We start from the raw sequence: 19,854 nt of genomic DNA on the forward strand, positions 1-19,854 counted from the left end.
GATATTTTACAAGTTCTGTATATTAAAAGATCGCAAAGGTTGGATGGCGAAAAGAGTATGGTTTTGGAATATTGCAGATAAAGATAGATGGATATCATATTTCAGTCTTGATCTCTTTGCCAAACCTTATCTTTTAGACTTTAATGATAGGAGCTGACAGCTTAATATATCTTACCATACAAATTTTGCTGACCCAATTGCCCTTTTAATATCTCCTAGATAGCAGCAATGCATGTGACTACTGCATGCAAATACCGTCGGGGTAAGTGGGCAGAATGGGGAGAAAAGAAAATGAAGGATATTTGTAAATCGCGTAAACTACTAAGTGATTTCATTTAAATATCAGCAATATGAAGTGACCGGATCATGTGGTCAAAAGTTATTGATTCCTAATGAGATTTTGAGAAATGGTTGATTCTATATCCAAGGAGAATATTTCTCTCGTATTATTACTGTTAATGGTAAAAAAAAAAACATGGATAAATTCTGTAGCAATGTAAAGTTTCATGTTTTTTTTTTTTCTTTCTACCGTTCATCAAAATGAATTGGAGTCATATACGCAGACGCATAAGTTTAATGGTAGATATTTATGAAGATATTATTCGATGAACTCTTTACTAAAATCCATTAATGTGTGGGGCACCAAACTGAATGGATAGCTCACCCATAATTAAGGATCCTCCATTTTTTGATATTTTAACTCATATATAGTTTTCATATGTGTATAATTTATACGTAGGTGGTGATTATTGGACAAGCTTAGATACCATTACTTGGGCCGCCATTTTCAAGCTTATATTTACTTAAGTATTAACGCATTATATGTGTTTTTGAGATGATTTGACAATCTTATTCAAATCTTTTTAACATGAATTATAAATTCAAGAGAGTGAAACGAGTTATTTATTCTAATTAGATTCATGTGACAACTCTAAAGGTTCCTTTGGGGCAGCTGCTCTGCCACAGCGCAGCTGCACCCCATGCTTTATTCTGGGGGAATATCCCCTAAAATAAAGCACCACAACGCAGCTGCTCCAAACGCTCTCTAAATATAATTAAAATTTAACTTTTGTCCTTCATGATGTATTTAATCGACAATCATTTTTATCATTTATGGTGCCTATATTTTAATTTGTATAATATTCGCATGAGAAATGAAAATATTTTGGTTGTGAGATATTGGGAAAAGTATATTAAGGGCCTATTTGATACGCAGGATAGGATATGATTGAATGGGATGTGATGAAATTAAATTATATTTAGTACTATCTCATGTTTGGTGATTGAACTAGATTGGGTTACAATAATGTTGTCTTGTGTTTATTGTAACATAAGATTGGACAAAGTTTTATATAAATTTTAATAATATTAAAATATAAAATAAATAAATATTAAATTTGATTACAGAGTTTATAAATAATATTTTCAAAATAATAAATTTATATATGTAAATTTGAAATTATGAAAAATTACTTATACATTATCACATTTATGAAGCTGATGTAATATTTAGAAAATATTATCTCAATTATTTATTTAATGTGAAAAAAATAAATTGTATAATATTTATTCTATTACTTAAATTTAAAATTGTAAAGAATGAATAATAACTTAAATTAATAGATTACGGGGGAATTACCTTTGAAAAAAATTAAGATTAACTAATTTTTAGGGCTTCTAACGTAACCCTTTTATTTTGTGTTGTTAACATAAGATTAAAATTTAGTCTAAAAAGTTTATCCTGGGGGTCCCTTCATGGCACGTGATAATTTGGTAAGTTCAAGTTGTATTATTTCTAGTTTACTTATTCATGCAAAAACACTATATTGGGATTAAATTTTAATAAAATAGGCTTATTCTACCACCTTTGGCCGCATTCAGGAAACCCTAATTATTTAGGTTTTGTATATGAAGCAAGATACAATTCCTTTTTTATTATAGTGGTAAAGGAAAAAAAAAACATAAAACGAATAAGAGAAGGGAAGCATCATTTTTCTAAGCTTTTGTATTTAAGAAATTAATCTAATTTATGTGATTAGAAAACTATTAATTTAATTTATGTGATAAGAAGACTCTTTATTATTTGATATTTTGAAATTGTTATATGTTTGATATTGAATAAATTAAGATTTAAGGTCGGACAAAATGATTAATAAGAAGACAGAGAATAATTTTTTTTAAAAATTTTAAAATATATTATAATTGCTGCTCATTATATGAAATTATTGAAACTTATAGTTTTTATTATTTACAGAGGACAATAGCGATTACTGAAGAAAATGTCAAATAATTTTTTTAGAATTTTAAAATTATTATATTTTAGTTGGGGCTCATTATGTAAAACTTTTGAAACTTATAGTTTTTATTATTTACAGAAATATTAGGGACTGCCAAATAAATTGCCACGGGGACAAGATAGTTCTGTCCCGGCAATCAACGCAGCCAATTAGATCAATTCTTCAGAATATATTTGTATCTACCTGGATTACGTTTACAAGAGTTTTCAAAATAGTCAAATTTGCTTTTTAATAATCATATGTATTTTTTTGGGAAATTTTACAAATTAGCCATTAAAATTTTGCATTTCTCACTTTTAACCCCACTAACTTATTTCTATCAATATTAGCCAAATAACAAACTTTTGGACCATAATACCCTTGCAATCTCACCCAGAGCTCACCAAAGCTTGAACTCACCTACACTTCTCACCAAACGGAAGCACCATAGAGAGCCAAATCGGAGACCATCATCGGCGGCAATCTCACCGGAATCCCGTTCAGCAACACTAATTCCACCAAAATCACGTATAATAGCAATCAAAATCTCCAAGATAACAGTTGAAGTTCAAAAACCCTAGGTTAGCAATTTCAAACACATGCTTTATATTGTTCTTGTGTTGTGTTGTGATTGTGTATTGTTGTGATGATGTTTGTGGTGGTTGGTGGTCTATTGTCGGACTGTGTTGGAGGCAATACGTTGCAATGGCTGTTGACCAATTTGTGAAAATTCAAATTTTTTGTGCGATAGGTTCCTGTCGCACCAAATTTTGCGCGACTGCCTTTCTGTCGCACAAAAAATATGATTACACAATCTGAAATTTTGTGCGACAGGTTCCCGTCGCACCAAATTTTGTGCGACTGCCTTTCTGTCGCACAAAAAAATCTGATTACACTATCTGAAATTTTGTGCGACAGGTTCCCATCGCACCAAATTTTGTGCAACAGATGCTATCGCACAAAAAAATCATATTACACAAAATTTAGGTTATTTTCTGGAGGTCATAATTACAGCTAAATAAATTCATTTTTTGTGTATAATATATCATTTCAACGCTTGCAACGAAACAAATCAAACCCACAATGTGTAACCACATTTGTTATATTTTTTGTATATTTTGTAGATTTAATGGATTCAGTTGTACTTCAACTGTGTTACGACGGTTGGTGGGAGATGTTGGCGGATGGGAGTATGGAGTACGTGAATGGTAATAATACAGCCTTTCTAATTCGAAAAGACTGTACATTTGATCAGTTTCTGGCAAGAGTTTATGATGTGTTACAGATAAATCGTAATGAATACAATATCACCATGAAGACAACTTTGAGGTCTAGTAATACAATGTATCGTACATGTTCACTGCCTATGGACATATTTAACGATGAAATAGTCAAGGTTGTGTTACATATGGCCTCTGATGTGGTAAATTACGGATGCATTCCTATATTTGTGACCACATCTTCTCGAGTTGATTACCAAGATCTTGAGCCACCTGTAAAAACTGAAACTTCTTTTAGAGCAAATGTCTCTGTTCCTGATAGTGAAGAAGAGGTATTACCACAGACACTGTCTTTACAACAACGTTACTCTCCACTCCACGGCTACAATGACACTATTAATGACAATGGCATTACTCTAGCGGATGTTGAAGCAGAGGCATTACCACAGACACTGTCATTAGAGCAACGTTACTCTCCATCCTACAATAATGAATTTCGCAGTAATGATGATCCTATTGACGACATCGGCAACACAGCAGTAGATAATGTTTGTATGGAACCATATAATAATACAACGGACAACCATTTCAATAGTTCAGTTTGTGATGGAGGCGTTGGTCCTTCTCATATTCCTACTAATGTTGATGATGATGATCAGAATAGTATTCCTATTAATAACATTGCCAACCAACCTATTCCTTCAGTGCCACGTTCAAGAAGGAGAACAACAGTTGACCACCTCGCACAACTTGCTCCAGTTTTACCTTCAAACTTAGCTGCTCCTAACTTGGTCAGAAATTATAATTATGATGATATTAGTGTGGGTAAGTTGTTTGTTGCCAAGAATGAGTTAATACTACAACTGCGTAAAGTTGCCTTGAGGGGTAAATTTGATTTCAGGATCACACGGTCCACAACAACACATTTCGAGGCTCAGTGTTCTTCGGAATTATGTAAATGGCGTATTCGAGCAACAAGAGTTTCGAATGAGCAGAATGTTCCGTGGTTAGTGAGAAGAGTTGACAACGTACACACTTGTTGTAATGAGGTATTGGCTGGTGGTGTTCATCAAGTAAGGAGTCGGGTTGTTGGTCATATTATTGCGGACAAGTTCATCCAAGAAAAATGAATATATACTCCAAATGACATCAGAGCAGACATCCAGCAGGAATACGGTGTCCAATTAACATATCAGCAAGCATATCGGGCCAAAGAAGTTGGCCTTGAAATAGTTCGAGGCAACCCTACAGAATCATATAACTTACTTCTTAAATACTCTCATGTTTTGACCAAAGCAAATGAAGGTACAGTTACTCACCTGCGGCGAGATGGAAATGATAATTTCTTATACTATTTTGTAGCTATTGGCTCTTCTATCAAGGGTTTCATGCAGTGCATGAGGCCAATGATTGCTATGGATGGTACTCATCTAAAGGGGTTATACCGTGGAACTATGTTTGTTGCGACCTGCCCGGATGGAAACAACCAATTGTATCTGTTAGCCATTGGGGTTATGGATTCGGAAAATAATGATGCTTGGGAATGGTTTATGACGAAATTACATAGAGTAATTGGTGATATGCCGGAGTTGGTATTTATCTCAGACCGATGCACTGCGATCAAGAGAGCCGTTTTAAAAGTATTTCACTCAGCTTCCCATGGCGTTTGTTTTTACCATGTCAAAGGTAACGTTAAGTCAAAATTCAAGATGTCGAAAGCTCTTTGGGATGAATTTGAGCCTGCCTTCATAAACGCAGCGAAAACATATGGACACGAAGAATTTAAAAAACAACTAGAGGGGTTGTGGCAACTCCACGCGGGTGCAGCTAACTACTTAGAGAATAATGTTGGCACATGTAATTGAGCAAAGTCTGAGTTCGAAGGTAGAAGGTACAGTATTCTAACCACCAACATTGCAGAGAGCGTGAATTCATTATTGAGGGGACTGAGGAAATTTCCTATAACTCATCTTGTTGATCACTTTAGGAAAATATTGCAGCAATGGTTTTATGATAGGAAAATTACGGCTGAGTTGATGAGTACTCGTCTAACAACGTGGGCAGACGAAATAGTCTCTGATAGGAGAACTTTGGCTGAAAGAATGATCGTTCGTCCTGTGGCTCAGTATCGATTTCATGTTTTGAGTGGTGGTATTAAAGAAGGGATAGTTGACATTCGTGAGAAGACTTGCTCCTGTAGAGTGTTCCAACTTGATCAGCTTGTTTGTGCACATGCAATTGCTGCTTTCATAACCGTGCGCGTGGATTACATAAGTCTTTGTTCCGAATTTTACACTCAGGAATCATTAGTGACGGCTTATGCACAACCAGTAGAGCCTGTTGGCGACATGGCAGATTGAGAGGTTCCTGAGGAAATTTGAGCAATGAAAGTTAACCCACCAATAGAAGCACCACTGCCTGCCCATCGTCCAGAGCTCAGAATACCCTCTGTTGGTGAGGATGTTGACAGGAGAACTATAAGATGTGGCCGGTGCAACGAAGTGGGTCATAACCGAAAAAAGTGCAAAAATCCCATTGCGTCGACACGAAGCTAATTGTATCATTTTAAATTGTTATGTATTTTGAGATTTGATTTTTATTTATTGCACCATTATATATAACAACCTATTTAATTTCTATTATATTGCAAATTTTTTATTTCAATTATATGTAAAAAAAAGTTTTGTACACACCAATAATAATTATAAATACAATCGTCTAAAATCCAATTTCATCATTATATATCACTGCCACAATATCCTAAAGGCCGATATCACCATTAAATATGTCTACAACAATTTTCTTCCTAAAGTATTGCTCGTGGCCACTAGTAAAATTAAGTCTTAGCCCAAACATTAAATACATCGTGATCATCAACATAAAAACGCCGCAATCGCCACTACCAGGCTCTTGTTGCGGCACACCCTTACATATTTTGACATTCCAAGGGTTGGCATTCCGCAAGTCATGTCGGACGTTGTAAAATCCGACATCTTCTAACCATCGAGGGAAGACGACTTCAAGTGGCTTGAACTTATCCTTGTACGTTTTATCATCACGAATTGCCACCAACGAGTCATAAATCCACACATTTTTCTTGCGAAGGTCGACTCAAGCTACTATCCAATGATCGCCGCCCAGATTCACGGGAATGAAAACCTACATACATTAATTAATGCAAGTTAATTGTTATGTTTAAGATATTAAAAAAAATATAAACCATCTTGAATTGCGTAGCTATTCTAACCATATCGACGTCTGTGAAACGTTTCGACATGATTTCTTCTCGTCCATCAATATAACTATTAAAGTTGTAGCTATATTGTAATGAATTAAGGTCACAGTCACCATCGTTCCATAATTACTTCAAAAAGACCTAGAAGATATATTCAAAGAAAAATAACAGGAGAGTATCAATATCAACATGCTATTACAATATAAGAAATTGAGAGGTTAATTACAAGTTCTGTAAGATCATTACCCAAAAAAACGTATATGTATGCGTGACACGTTGAGACATGGCATTTGGATACTGTCTCTGTTTTTCACTTATCAATCGCAAGTACTCATGGATGTACTGTAGCATAATATAAACATGTTGGTTTAAAATAGAAATAGTAGATGAGACGTATAAGAAAAAAAACATTTAAAAAAGCTAACCTCATCCCCCAACCATCCAAGTGCATCGTGGCCCAACAGTATTTCAAAAAATTTATGCGATTGTCGAATAGTGCGATCCACTGTTATTGCGCTAGCAAACCACTGATCGAACTCATCGAATCCTCTTGGATCCTCCAATCCTCTAAGTGAGTTTATATCGACATTGGTTCTTTCATCGATATCACGATCCATTATTTGGAGTGTAGGCGCAGGCCTAATGTTCTTTACTTTCTTGAAAGGAGGAATCATGTACGGACTATCAAAAACATATGAGGGCCGGTAGGGACGTCCAAACTTACTTATGCATGGCGGCGCCTCCGTCAAGATTTGCACGCTATCACCACTTACTTCCCCGTACAAACTGTATAATGACATGGGAGTCTGATCGTTGTTGCCACCAACATCAGTATATACTCCTCGGTCTCCCAGGGTCTGTCATTTAAAATAAGATAAATATATTAAACTAATGTCAGATTAAAATATCAAATAACAAACATAAAATGCTAAACTACCCTACCATATACGAGCGTCCAGTCGGAGAAGTATCGTATCCACGCTTGGACGTACCATCATTATATGAATGAATGAACCCCATCACATCTTGTCTAAACTCCCTTAATTCTGACTTCAGCGCAAAAATGGAGCTATCAATTTTGTCCATCCGTCGAATGACATAATCGAAGGACAACTTTGTCCTAGACTGGTATCAGGGTAGACAAATATAACAACATAGTGTTAAAATGATTTATTAATTTATATTTGTGCAACAAAGATGATTATTAAGAAAAATATAACCTCAGGATCCTTTGTGTTGTCAGAATTATAGTCCCGGTCGTCCTGGTCAGCTGGAGCATGCTCGTTGCGGTCGTTGTAGTCAGATGGAGCATGCTCGTTATGGTCATCGTGGTCAGATGGAGCATGTTCATCGCGGTCAGATGGAGCATGCTCATCGCGGTCATCCTGGTTAGCTGGAGCATGCTCATTGTCAATAGGGTTCTGCTCCGGTACCTTCATTCGAATGAGCGGCGCATTGACTATAAATTGATGCTGCACATGGTACAAAATAATGAATAAATAATTAGTAACATTGTCGAGATTTGATAATATACATAACTTTTTACTACTCCATGCCACTTACATTACGAACCCATATTGGGATACGTGGCACGTAATCCTTCACAGACTTCCAATAATTTGTAATTTCCTCATTTGCATCTGCCTAGAGGGTTTGCATAACATTCCCCTGTCAGTTGATTACCAAATTTGAAGTTAGAAAATCTTTTTAGTACTTAACATTTTTATCGTTGTTTAAATATATATAATACTTACAACATGAGTGTTATCATTGAAAAACAAATGCACTGCATCATAAGTTATTTTCGAAGAAACAAATGCCTTCCACTTTAAGATGCGGGGAATATGATTGTTTATCTTTACGACCCACTGTGATGGTATCCCCTCGATCACTTCGAAAAGTCAAGCCTACAACAAACAAAGTTAAAAAACCACATAAGTTAATTTGGTATAAATATACTACTAACGAAGTCTAATATATATATATTTTTTTACCAACTCACCTGAACCCCATAACTGAACCCATAAATATTGTATTTCTCAATATTATGAGAAGGATCTTTCAAACGCTCCATCTTAAATTTGTTGGCCTTCTGGTTCAATGCATTGTTCAAACTGTTGTATATTATTTCCCACGATAAACGACCCCATGGACGACTTCGAAAGTGGTCTATATCGTCAACATGATTCATTAGCTGAAAGTCAGCTTGACTATGATCCTTTCTCCCCTTCAATACCCTATCCGCAAAGTAATACAACGCGATTTTCAAGGCATCAGTGTCGTCCATGGCACGAAATTTCAAAGCGAAAAATCTAGCATCCAATTGCTTGAGAGTCAAGTCCTTAAACCGACCACCGAAGTACTTATTAAGCAACCTATGTTGCGTCTTCAAATTTTTTGGTTCGACATTTGGACCATTGGAAAGCCTCGTAATGAGGCACCATTCTCCAATTGATAAACGAACCAAGTGCTCTCCAATTTGAAACCATAATTGATTTTTATTAGTTTTTTTATGTGCCACTTGCCTAAGCAATAGGTTGTGAAATATAACACCACTGAAATTATAACTACCCAAGTCCAGAAAGTGCCCAAAAACATCACTTCTAAACAATGACAATTGTTTGCGCGTTAGCTTACACTGGATAGTTGCGATGATTTTTTTAAATTTTGACATCTCTGAAATACGACCCGAGAAATGATCATCAAAATATAACTTCATCACGCCCGACTCCTTCCCAGGTTCAGGCGGATTGCGCTTTGCCAACTTAGTTTTCGCCATCTACCTGAGACAATTGAAATTTTATTCATTATTGTGTTATTTATAGAATAATAATATTAATAATATAAAATAAATAAGGTATCTACAAAGTAAAAACGGCCTTGGGTGTAATCTATATTTTTATGCGACAATCTATTGCTGCATTTTTTTATCACACACAATCTGAATTTTTGTGCGATGAGTGCCCGTCGCACAAATATTTTTGCGACGGCCATTTATCGCACAAAAAAATAGTCTTTTCTTTCAGCAACATGCTTGAATTTAAAGCCGACGGCCACCCGTCGCACAAACTTTGGTGCAAGGGGCACCGGTTGTACAAAAATTAAGATCAAATACTCTTGAAAAAAAATTCTGAATTTTTGTGCGACGGGTGCCCGTTGCACAAAAATTTGTGCGACTGACACCCGTCGCACAAAAATTTTTGTGCGATGGGCACACTGTCGCACAAATATTTTTGCGACGGGCACCCGTCGCACAAAAATTCAGAACGTGTGTTTTGAGTTTTTGTGCGACGGGCACACTGTCGCACAAAAATTCAGAACGTGTGTTGTGAGTTTTTGTGCGACGGGCACACTGTCGCACAATTTTTTGCGATAGGCACTTTTGTGCGACGGACAAACTCGCGCAATGGGAATGGGTGCAGCAAGCATTGCACGAGCTGCAGCAACCATCGCGATGCTTGCTGCAGCTCGCGCGATGGGTGCTGCACCCATGGCGTTGCAGCCCAATCCCACTGCACAATCACGCACCCTTCGCACAAAAAATCTCCGTTACAAAACAACACACTCCCAAAATCCACAACCACCATTACAAGCACTACCACCACTATTGTTATTCTCAAATTTCATTCTTAATTAATCAAATATAAATAAAATGGCTTACTTATGTTGATGGTGTGTGAAGCCGTCGCCGGTGATGGTTGAAGCTGCCGCCGTTTTGCCTCTTGGAGATCTCACGTGAAAGAGGTGGAGTTGGGGGAGAGATGGAGAGGGCACTTTGGTCTTGAAATTTTAGTTTTGGCTAATATTGATAGAAATAAGTTAGTGGGGTTAAAAGTGAAAAATGTAAAATTTTAATGGCTATTTGTGTAAATTTTCCTATTTTTTTTGTTGAGATATGTTATTAAGGTACTATAAATTTCATAGCTAAGGAGTAAATTGATCGTAGTTTACGTAGGAAGCAATCAACAAAGTGGAGTAATCATTAAAACATGCTGCAGATAAAAAAAGCTTTCCGATCTATGATTGTTTCTGTGTTTTGAATGAATGTAGTAGTCCCTTAAGCTGCACTCAATTCTCAATCCCAATCATAACGTGGCGATTCAATACGAAATGATTCTCGATGCATCTCTATATATGGTATTTGAACCTTCTTCTTCTTTTTTTTTTTTAAATAAGAGAAATTATTATTCTTATACCTTATAGATATTATGTTATAAAAATACCATAACACTTTGATGGTGTATCAATCGTTCACCCTAAGTTGACAAAATATATTTGCCGTCCACCAAAACGTTATTTGCCGTTTAAATAGGATAACGCCAGATGGGTAATTTAGTATTTTCATATGATATAAGTGATAATTTCAAGGTATACAAGTGATAATAAAAGAATTTAAGGGTATATAGGTGATACTTTTCAAGAGTAAAATCGTCAATTCGCTATAATTCCGTTAAATTTCAAACAGTAGCTAACAATTTGGTGGTCGGCAGATAATTTTTGTTAATTTAGGATGGACAATTGATACACTCTCAAAGTATTGTAGTATTTTTTATAACAAGACATCTATAAGGTATACGAATGATAATATCTTTTAAAATAATAATAATTCAAAACATGCTTTGATGATAAAACTTGTATAAAAGAAAGATGAGTTTCGTATAGAGGATCGAACTCGTTTCCTCCACAATTTATTTAAAGATCAATGAATTTGGGCCGATCCTTGAATCCACAATCAGCCGAGAGGACCCAGAAACAAATCCAAAAATTAGAAGCCCTTTTCACGCAAATAAATACCAATAACAGCATTAAAACGATCTACGAAACGAAAAACATTTCTAAAACCACCTGCAACAGCTTCTCACTCGATCAATCAAAAATTCAAAACGAACGCACTAACTAACGAACGAACGAACAAGCAAACATGCTGTTCACAATCTTTGAAACACACAAGAATTTAATCCTACAAGCGACACTCTCAATATCACTCACTTTGCTCCTCACATATCTGAAAATACCAATCATTTTCTTACAAGGCCTTCACACTTACATCCAGCCTGAGAATCTCGGCTACAACAACAACAACGGCAATCAAAATGGTCTCAGAGCTGCAATTCGCAGACCCTCGAGCTCTAGCCTTGATGGGTATCAATCTTTGTCCTCCAAAACAAACGCTGAGCTCCAAAAGAGGAGTAAACCCAAAGAAAAATTTGAGTTTGATGAAAGTAAAGCTCAGATGTTTAGGCTGAAACTTGATGAGTCTCATCTTCGATCACGGGTGTACTTCAACGGGTATTTTAATTCGTTTGTTTACTCCTTTGTGGCCTTTTCTTGTTTGCTGCTTTACGCGTATTTGGATCGAGATGAAGAAAATGGGAATTTTGCTAATGGAGTTTTAGTTGTGGTCGTTTTTGGATTTGTTAGTTTATGCAAAGTGTTTACTTTGTTAGTTAAGACATCGTTCGAGAAATCTGCATCAAAGAGGTCGGAGAAGCAACTGAGTTTGGTTTTTGGTTTGTTGGGGTTTGTTTTTGGACTCTTGATTTGTTCCGGGGTTGTTAAAAAAGTTTTGGACTTTGATTTTGATTCAATAGATGGGTTTGCAAGGATTGTTGTAGCTGTTCTGATGGGTTGCATCGCGGGCTTTTTATACATGCCCGCAGGAAAGAGTGCCCGGTCGTTTTGGCTTGGGACTGATCAGCTTCGAAGCAATTTGTCTATGGTTTTTTGTGGATGGTTAGGTAGAATGATTTTATACACGAATTATTTGTTGATTGTTTCTACGGCCTTGCTTTGGATTAATCCGTTCACTGACATTCTTGTCAACAAGAACATTGGTGTTGGTAGAGGAGCAAAAGGAATTAGTAGTCGTAGAGATGCTGATAATTTGATTGGGAATGTTGGTTTATCGCGGGGGGATTTTGCCAAGCTTAGGCTTTGGTGCTTGTTGCTTTCAGGTGTCATTCAAATTGTCGCCCTACGTCCAAACTTGCAAATGTATTTGAACGAAGCAATGCTGTCTTGGTACCAAAGGTTGCATGCGAGCAAGGTGCCAGATTTGGATTTTAGTAGGGCTAAGGTTTTTCTCCACAATCACTACTTGTGTCTTGTAGTTTTACAGTTCGTTGCACCGGCAATCCTGGTACTTCTCTTTCTTGGCTTGTCTCAAGTTGATGGTAACTCATTTACAAATTTCAAATTGGTTTGTGGCTTACTGCCTTGCTCTGCTCTTATCAAAGAACTAGCTTTATTAATGGCTTGGTGGGTTGTTTTTGTTTCGGCTGTTTACACTTCAGCAATCCTTATTTTGTATCGCCATGGCAGTTTGTATATTTCATAATGATATGAATTTTCTTGTGTTTATCTTCAACTTTTGGACATTGACTTGTTTGTCAAAATTTTGAGGAAGAGTGCTGTGCTTGTATCAGACATTACTATTGTTAATTGATTCACTGCAAACTATTGGGCAACAAAATCTATTCTTGGATATATTGGCCCTCTTGCTTATTTTAGTTTGTTATGCATGTAAATTTTTACCTAGATACTGGCAGAAACAGACACCTGATTAGAACCGGCAGACGTTTATTTGCAGCATTTAATATTTCTCTATGAAAGAATTAACTTCATCGACTTCTTATATTGGTGCTTGTGCTTATTGGTGAAAATTTATATTGTCATTTGAAGATAAACTCCTGTAGTTGTCAGTCATAAGAGTATGAAGGTAACGTAATATGGGTCGTAATTAGTTGTTTAATGGTAAGCAATTATTGCTGTTTAGAGATATCATTCTTGTGATTGATAGACATCTCTTGAGTTTTTTTGGTTGTGAGCATGTGCTTCCTAGTGATACATTGGTAACTTCATGTACATACTGTTCTATGTAGAATCTACATTCAATGTCATCTACATGATCTGATGAAAGTTTGATTTTTTTTTTTTATGACACGTGCGAGGCATATACTTCAGTTTTTGTTAGTATTGAAGTGATGTTGAAGTTTGAGATCGTTTCACATCAATTTTATATTATGAGAATTTGGCAATAGCATCAATGCATGAAGTTACAGAAAAAAGTTGTTAATATCCTATATCATTTTGAAGACTTTCCCTTTGATGCCACAGCAAGTTAAATTTAACTGACGAGGTAAATCTGTGTAGTCTGCTGCGAAAGTGAGTTCTCTTGTTGGCCAGAACATAGATGAGATCAAATGCAGCATTGTTATGCCAAGGCTTCAAACAATTCTGCAGGTACAAAGATTAAGAGCCGGTGCTTTTTAGGTATTAGGTATAAGGCTTACCAGACTCCAGTTTGTAAATCTTGCTTGGTAGTGGTTAACTGCCTTTTTCTTATTGCATCATGCTGAGTTGTCGTCAATTCTTTTGTTGTCAGCATTCTTCACTTCTTTTATGTTCATCTTGCTGCTAATTTTTTAATAAATCGCCTGGTGAATTTTATTTCTTAATATGCTTTGAAAACTTGAAAGTCAGAGCTTAAATTTATACACTTGCATCTGAAATGTATTTCCAAGTGCGACTACATTTTTTTTTTCCCTTTTATTGTTAAGGAATAATAAGATCACAAATTCAAGTTGTAAATTTGTGATTGGCAATGCTATGAAAGCCCTGTTTAGTATTAAGATTAGGTAGTTGTAGTTTCCAAGTAACAACACTAAAGTATTTAGTAAATATTAGTTGTTATGGCTTAAAAACTAAGTTGATTTGATCCGCTACTTATTTGATAAAAAAAATCTATTATATTTTTGCTACTTTCGTCAAAATTATTGTAAAAATTTATATTTATTACACATAATTAATAATGATTTTGTAGCTACAGTTTTTTCCTTCCTTTTTTTCTTTTAACAGTGATTGTATTTTAAAGTAGAGCTACTTTAAGCACATCATTGACATCAACACCAAACCGAGCTGAAGTTATCCTCGTCTGATTCATTGTTGTACTTGTAACAAAGAGTGCTGCTAGGTATTGAGAATGCCGAGAGAAAGCTGAGAGAAACGGCAGCATGTGCTGAAGTTTTTCTTCTCTCTCTCTCTCTCTCTCTCGCAATTTAATATTTTCTTAATTGTTAAAAAGATAATTAAAAAAAAATGAGAGGAAACATAATCCCCATCACTCCATCACTCACTCTCTCTCTCGACTTTATCCTCACTGTCTCCGGCTACCAAAATCCCCATCACGCTCCTCTGCTTTTTCTATAAAAATTGAAACTCAACTCTGCTCTTTTCCTTCACCAAAACTCTACACAAATTCTCCCAAACACGGAAGCGCCGCCCGTTTTAGATCTGAAAGCAGAACTCAAAGTTGCTCTCGAAGTTGAACCCACTACCGAGGTTGTTGAGTCTGCTGTCAAGGAAGAGCCCAACCACCGCCTGTTTTATGGTCAGTGATTAAAGAAAATGATAATGTTTTGTGTTTTGTGCATTCTTGGATTAATTTTGTGAATTCCATGGGCTTCAATATCTGTTGTTTGGTGGTAATTATTTGATTATAAAGATGATTAAAGAATTTACTTCGTCGACTTCTTAGGTTGGTGCTTGTGCTTATTGGTGAAAAGTTATATTGTCATTTGAAGATGAACTCTTTTAGTTTTCAGTCATAAGAGTATGAAGGTAACATAATTTGAGTTGTAATTAGTTGTTTAAATTATTGCTGTTTAGAGATACCATTCTTTGTCATTGATAGACATCTCTTGAGTTTTGTTGGTTGTGAGCATTGCTACCTAGTGATACATTGGTAACTTCACGCACATACTGTTCTATGTAGAATCTGCGTTGAATGTCATCTACATGATCTGATGGAAGTTGGATTTTTTAATGACAATTGCGAAGTATATACTTGGTCAACTTGACATGATACCTACGCTTTATAAGAATGCTTCAGTTTTTGTTAGTATTGAAGTGATGTTGAAGTTTGAGATCGTTTCGCATGACTTTCCCTTTGATGCCGCAGCAAGTTAAATTTATCTGACGAGATGAATGAGATCAAATGCAGCATTGTTCTGCCAAGGCTTCAAACAATTCTGCAGGTACAAAGATTAAGAGCGGCACTTTTCAGGTATTAGGAATAAGGCTCGCCAGATTCTTGTTTGTAAATCTTGCTTGGAAGTGGTGAATTTTATTACTTGACATGATTTGAAACTTGAAATTCAGAGCTTACATTTATACACCTGCACCGGAAATGCATGTCCAAGTGCAACTACACTCCTTTTTTTCTTTTACTGTTAAAGGAATGTCACAAATTCAAGTGGACATATTTGTGACTGCCAATGCTATCAAAGCCTTATTTAGTATTCAGACCAAGTAGCTCTAGCTTCCAAGTAATAATACTAAAATATTTAGTAAATATTAATTGTTGTGTCTAGAAAATTAAGTTGATTTTATTCACCACTTATAAAATAAAAAATATATAATATTTTTACTATTTTCACTAAAATCATTATAAAAAAGTTATGTTTACTACACATAATTAATAATTGTTTTGTAGTTACATTTTTTTAATTTTTTTTACAGTAATTATAGTTTAAAGTAGAGCTCCTTTAAGCGCATCATTGACATCAATACTAAACTGAGCCGAAGTTATCCTCGTCTGATTCATCATTGAACTTTCAAATATTTGGTTTCCACGGAGTAACAATAATTACTTTTGGTTGAGTGATTAATCAAGGGACTGTTTGTTTTCTTGACTTAATGATTTAATTAACTTAATTTCAATTAATTAAGTTATTAAGTCTGTTTATTTTTTTAATTTAATGAAAATTTTGGTTGAGTGATTGATTAAGGGGGTTTTTTTTTTCTTAATTTCAAAAGTTTGAATGATATCATTAAAAAATATTCTCTAAAATGTCTCTATCCGATTAATTAATTTTCATCTTTACCTAAATAAAATTTAATAATTAGCATTATTATCCATCTTTAACTTGTGAATTGTGATAGTCTAGTTATTATTATTGTTATTATTTTCTTCAAATTAGTATTATTTATTTTCTTAATTTTTTATGAATATTTTTTTAAAAAAATTATAAATTACAATAAAATTAGTTAACATAAACTAATTTAGAATACTAAAAGATTGTATTCAATTGAACATAATTTATATTATGATAACATATTATTTTATTTATTTTCTTTAAAATACTTATTATTTATTTTGCATTTATAATTTATAAGGATATAAATGTAAAAATATTAATTTTAAATTTTTTAAATTAAAAAATAAATAACTTAATTTAAGTTTATTCAAATTTTAAATTAAAAAAAAAACACAAACGCCACATACATCTAACTTTTGCGTATAGGAAATTAAATTTCAGCAGATAATTAAGGATAATTTTATGAACCACAGGATCTCTCCGCGAGTATGATCCACAAAAAGACAGTACGCTGGATAAACGAAATCCGATTCAGGAGAAACCCAAGCAACCGTTTTGTATTTATGTTTCAAATGCGAGACAATTTCTTCATTCTTCTGGGCATTAATTTGTTGAAAATGACTTTTCCCGCAAAATGATAAAAGCAAATTAAAAAAAGGCCGCTTTCCTTATGGTTGGTTTGGAGGCTCGTATAAGAATCTGGAAACATCTCTTATGGGGGACTGAAGGGACAATTTTGGATTACTCAATCGTGGGACCAAAATTGGACGTTTGGATAAAAAATTGTTCTTTACTGTTAATAAGCACACTGCCAGCAAGCAGCAAGACAAATTTGACCATTTTGGGGGGGGGGGAAGATTTCGACAGTATTAGCCGAAAACACAGGGGACGTGCCTTTCTTGTTCGACTTCTCCACATTCGCATTCAATAGTAAGAACCAAAAATCTAGTGGATGGATTGGCTTCGCTCGCCGTTATGATGAGCGGCTTCATCGCAACATAACACTTTACTTAGCTTGCAGAACTTGGTTCATTGAATATTGTGTTATCATAATCCACGCTCTCTCACATCAAGAAGACTAGGAGGTAGTTTTGAAGAAAAGCAAAAACAGAAAAAGCCTCAATTATAAGGAGCCCCTGCGTTATTATTAACATAACGCACTTACACACAACAACAGTATTTATTGATGGGATCCACTATTATTGTTGTGTGTGGGCGTATATTACGCTAATTGTAACGTAGCACTAACCCAATTATAATTAAAAGAGTACTATTTTTTGCCGATGAGCTCGGAGTTCATAGGTAATTTATGCACTTAAGGGTATGACTCTCAACAATAGTTAAAATTTGATTTTTGTCTTGATAAAATTAAATAGGGATCTATTTATCTCCTCGTCAAAAATTTTGGAATGTTTCATAATAAAATTATTAAAGAGAGTTTTAATTGATTTTTGTTTATAAATATCAATAATTCTCTAATTATAATATATTAATATATGAAAAAAAAAAGAGCACTACTTTTGTCACATAAAGCCATTGACAAAGCTCAAAAACTCAAATATTAGTACTCGTCATGCCTTGGTAGCACCGTTAGGTCTAACCAAAATACAAAAATCTAATTTGTCAAAAACAAAAAAAACAAAAATCTAACAAGAAGGATATAGCTATTTGATACCAGTGATGGATGATTCTTGATCGCTCAATTTTTTTTTTCAAATAAAGGATAATAATAATAATAATAATAATAAAGAAACAGGATGAATGGTCAAGTCATGAAAGCCTGCAAGGGCGGTGTTATGCCAAAAGTCACTAAGGAATTAATGGAGAAGAGCAGAATAAAGTCCAAGAAAGACACAGAGCGAAGAAAAAATGAGTATAAATTTAATAACAACTTTTTTTTTATGCATTGATAAGTATATTTCAATTAAAATATATTAGTATTTATAATAAAGAGATTTTTTTTAAAATTATCTTGATAAATTTATTATAGAAAAAAATTAAATTTTTAAGTTCAATTAAGGACATCATTAGAAGACTCTTTATATAAATTCTCCAAATGAAATAATATTTCTCTCTATTCTCAAATATTAAAGAACCATACATTAAAATCTTTTTTGAAGAATCATTTAAAGTTTTTAATTATTATTCTTTATTTTTATCATTCTTGAATAAAGAAATATATTAAAATTATCATTATTTTAGTAGAAGAAAAAAATTTAATTAAAATAATATAAATCTATTTTATTTATAGAGCTATTGAGAGAAAATTTATTTATTCACACTTTCATTTATCACACAAATAAATATTTTTAAGAAAAATCAATAAATCTTTTAATAATGCTCTTAACACCATAAGATATCTATTTTACTCAATCTTTTTTCTTTATTCAATTCAATTAAAAAATAAAATAAAATGAGTCCCAATAATAATAACTAATCGGAGCCAATCCCATTGCCATCCTCTGGAATGTACCTGAGTGCTTGGGTGGTGCCAATGGGCTACGTACCAACCAACTGGCTAATGTAATAATGATTTATGATCTTCTTCAGATAATCACTTCACATCATCGAGCCCCGTTATTGCAAATCTGTCAATAAAGCCGAAATTACTCGACGAACGACAAAACCCTTTCAATCTGGAAAGGGCAAAACCGCCACCGCGATTATATAATTATATAATTATACATTCTTTTCAATATTGTACACAATAAAAAAAAAAATCCAAACATAATCCAACATACGACGGTCCAAAATAAACACTGAAGCACCAAAAAAAAAAAAAAAAAAAATTCTACATTAAGAGTTATTTGAATAAAGGTAATTATTTTTTTTATAAAATATAAGTGGAATAAATATTTTTTGAATATTAATAAAGATAAAAATTTAGACATGATAATATTAACAAATAATTTATCCGGATCCACCTATCATTAATCAAAATTTTTTTAATTTTCATTGAACAAGAACAGCAGCAGCAGCAGTTCAAATACTCCTACTGCTTTGATTCTTTTAACCATAATTTCAATTTTCATTTCATGATCGTCATTATTTATGCAGCCTCAAGGAAAAGTCTTTCCTTCTTGTTTCCTCATTTTCTTCAAGAACCCAAAATAAAAGCATACACGACATGCCGCCCTCCTAATCTTTTATTTTATTTTATTAAGCAACCAAATTGATCAAGCTTCGGTAGAGGGAGCTGGATGGAAGTGGAGAGTGAGATGGGCGAGAAGTCACGGCGCGACATG

At 34.2% G+C, this 19,854-nt stretch overlaps 1 protein-coding gene across 5 annotated transcripts; it reads left to right on the forward strand.

The window, feature by feature from the left end:
- The first annotated feature begins 11,537 nt into the window (after positions 1–11,537).
- On the forward strand, positions 11,538–15,996 carry LOC102626359 (uncharacterized). Of its 5 annotated transcripts, none has more exons than XM_025102902.2 (3): positions 11,538–12,870; positions 13,884–13,973; positions 15,691–15,996. In XM_025102902.2, the coding sequence occupies exons 1-3, from the start codon at positions 11,653–11,655 to the stop codon at positions 15,706–15,708; spliced, it is 1,326 nt and encodes a 441-aa protein (XP_024958670.1). In that variant the 5' UTR covers positions 11,538–11,652; the 3' UTR covers positions 15,709–15,996. The 5 variants fall into 5 exon arrangements, with proteins under 5 accessions (XP_024958670.1, XP_006490353.2, XP_015389527.1 ...); XM_015534041.3 differs by lacking the exon at positions 15,691–15,996 and adding an exon at positions 15,505–15,684 and having other exon boundaries at positions 11,539–12,870; XM_006490290.4 differs by lacking the exon at positions 15,691–15,996 and having other exon boundaries at positions 13,884–14,188.
- Positions 15,997–19,854: the final 3,858 nt, after the last annotated feature.

Source organism: Citrus sinensis, chromosome 9 (genome assembly GCF_022201045.2).
Source record: "Citrus sinensis cultivar Valencia sweet orange chromosome 9, DVS_A1.0, whole genome shotgun sequence".
Taxonomy (NCBI): domain Eukaryota; kingdom Viridiplantae; phylum Streptophyta; class Magnoliopsida; order Sapindales; family Rutaceae; genus Citrus; species Citrus sinensis.

What these genes read in the sequence shown, in the direction of transcription:
- LOC102626359 (XM_006490290.4), top strand. Translation starts at nt 11,653, where the DNA reads ATGCTGTTCACAATCTTTGAAACACACAAGAATTTAATCCTACAAGCG. An exon ending in TCGTTGCACCGGCAATCCTG is followed by an intron (nt 12,871 to 13,883) that starts GTACTTCTCTTT and finishes AAATCTGTGTAG; the next exon opens with TCTGCTGCGAAAGTGAGTTC.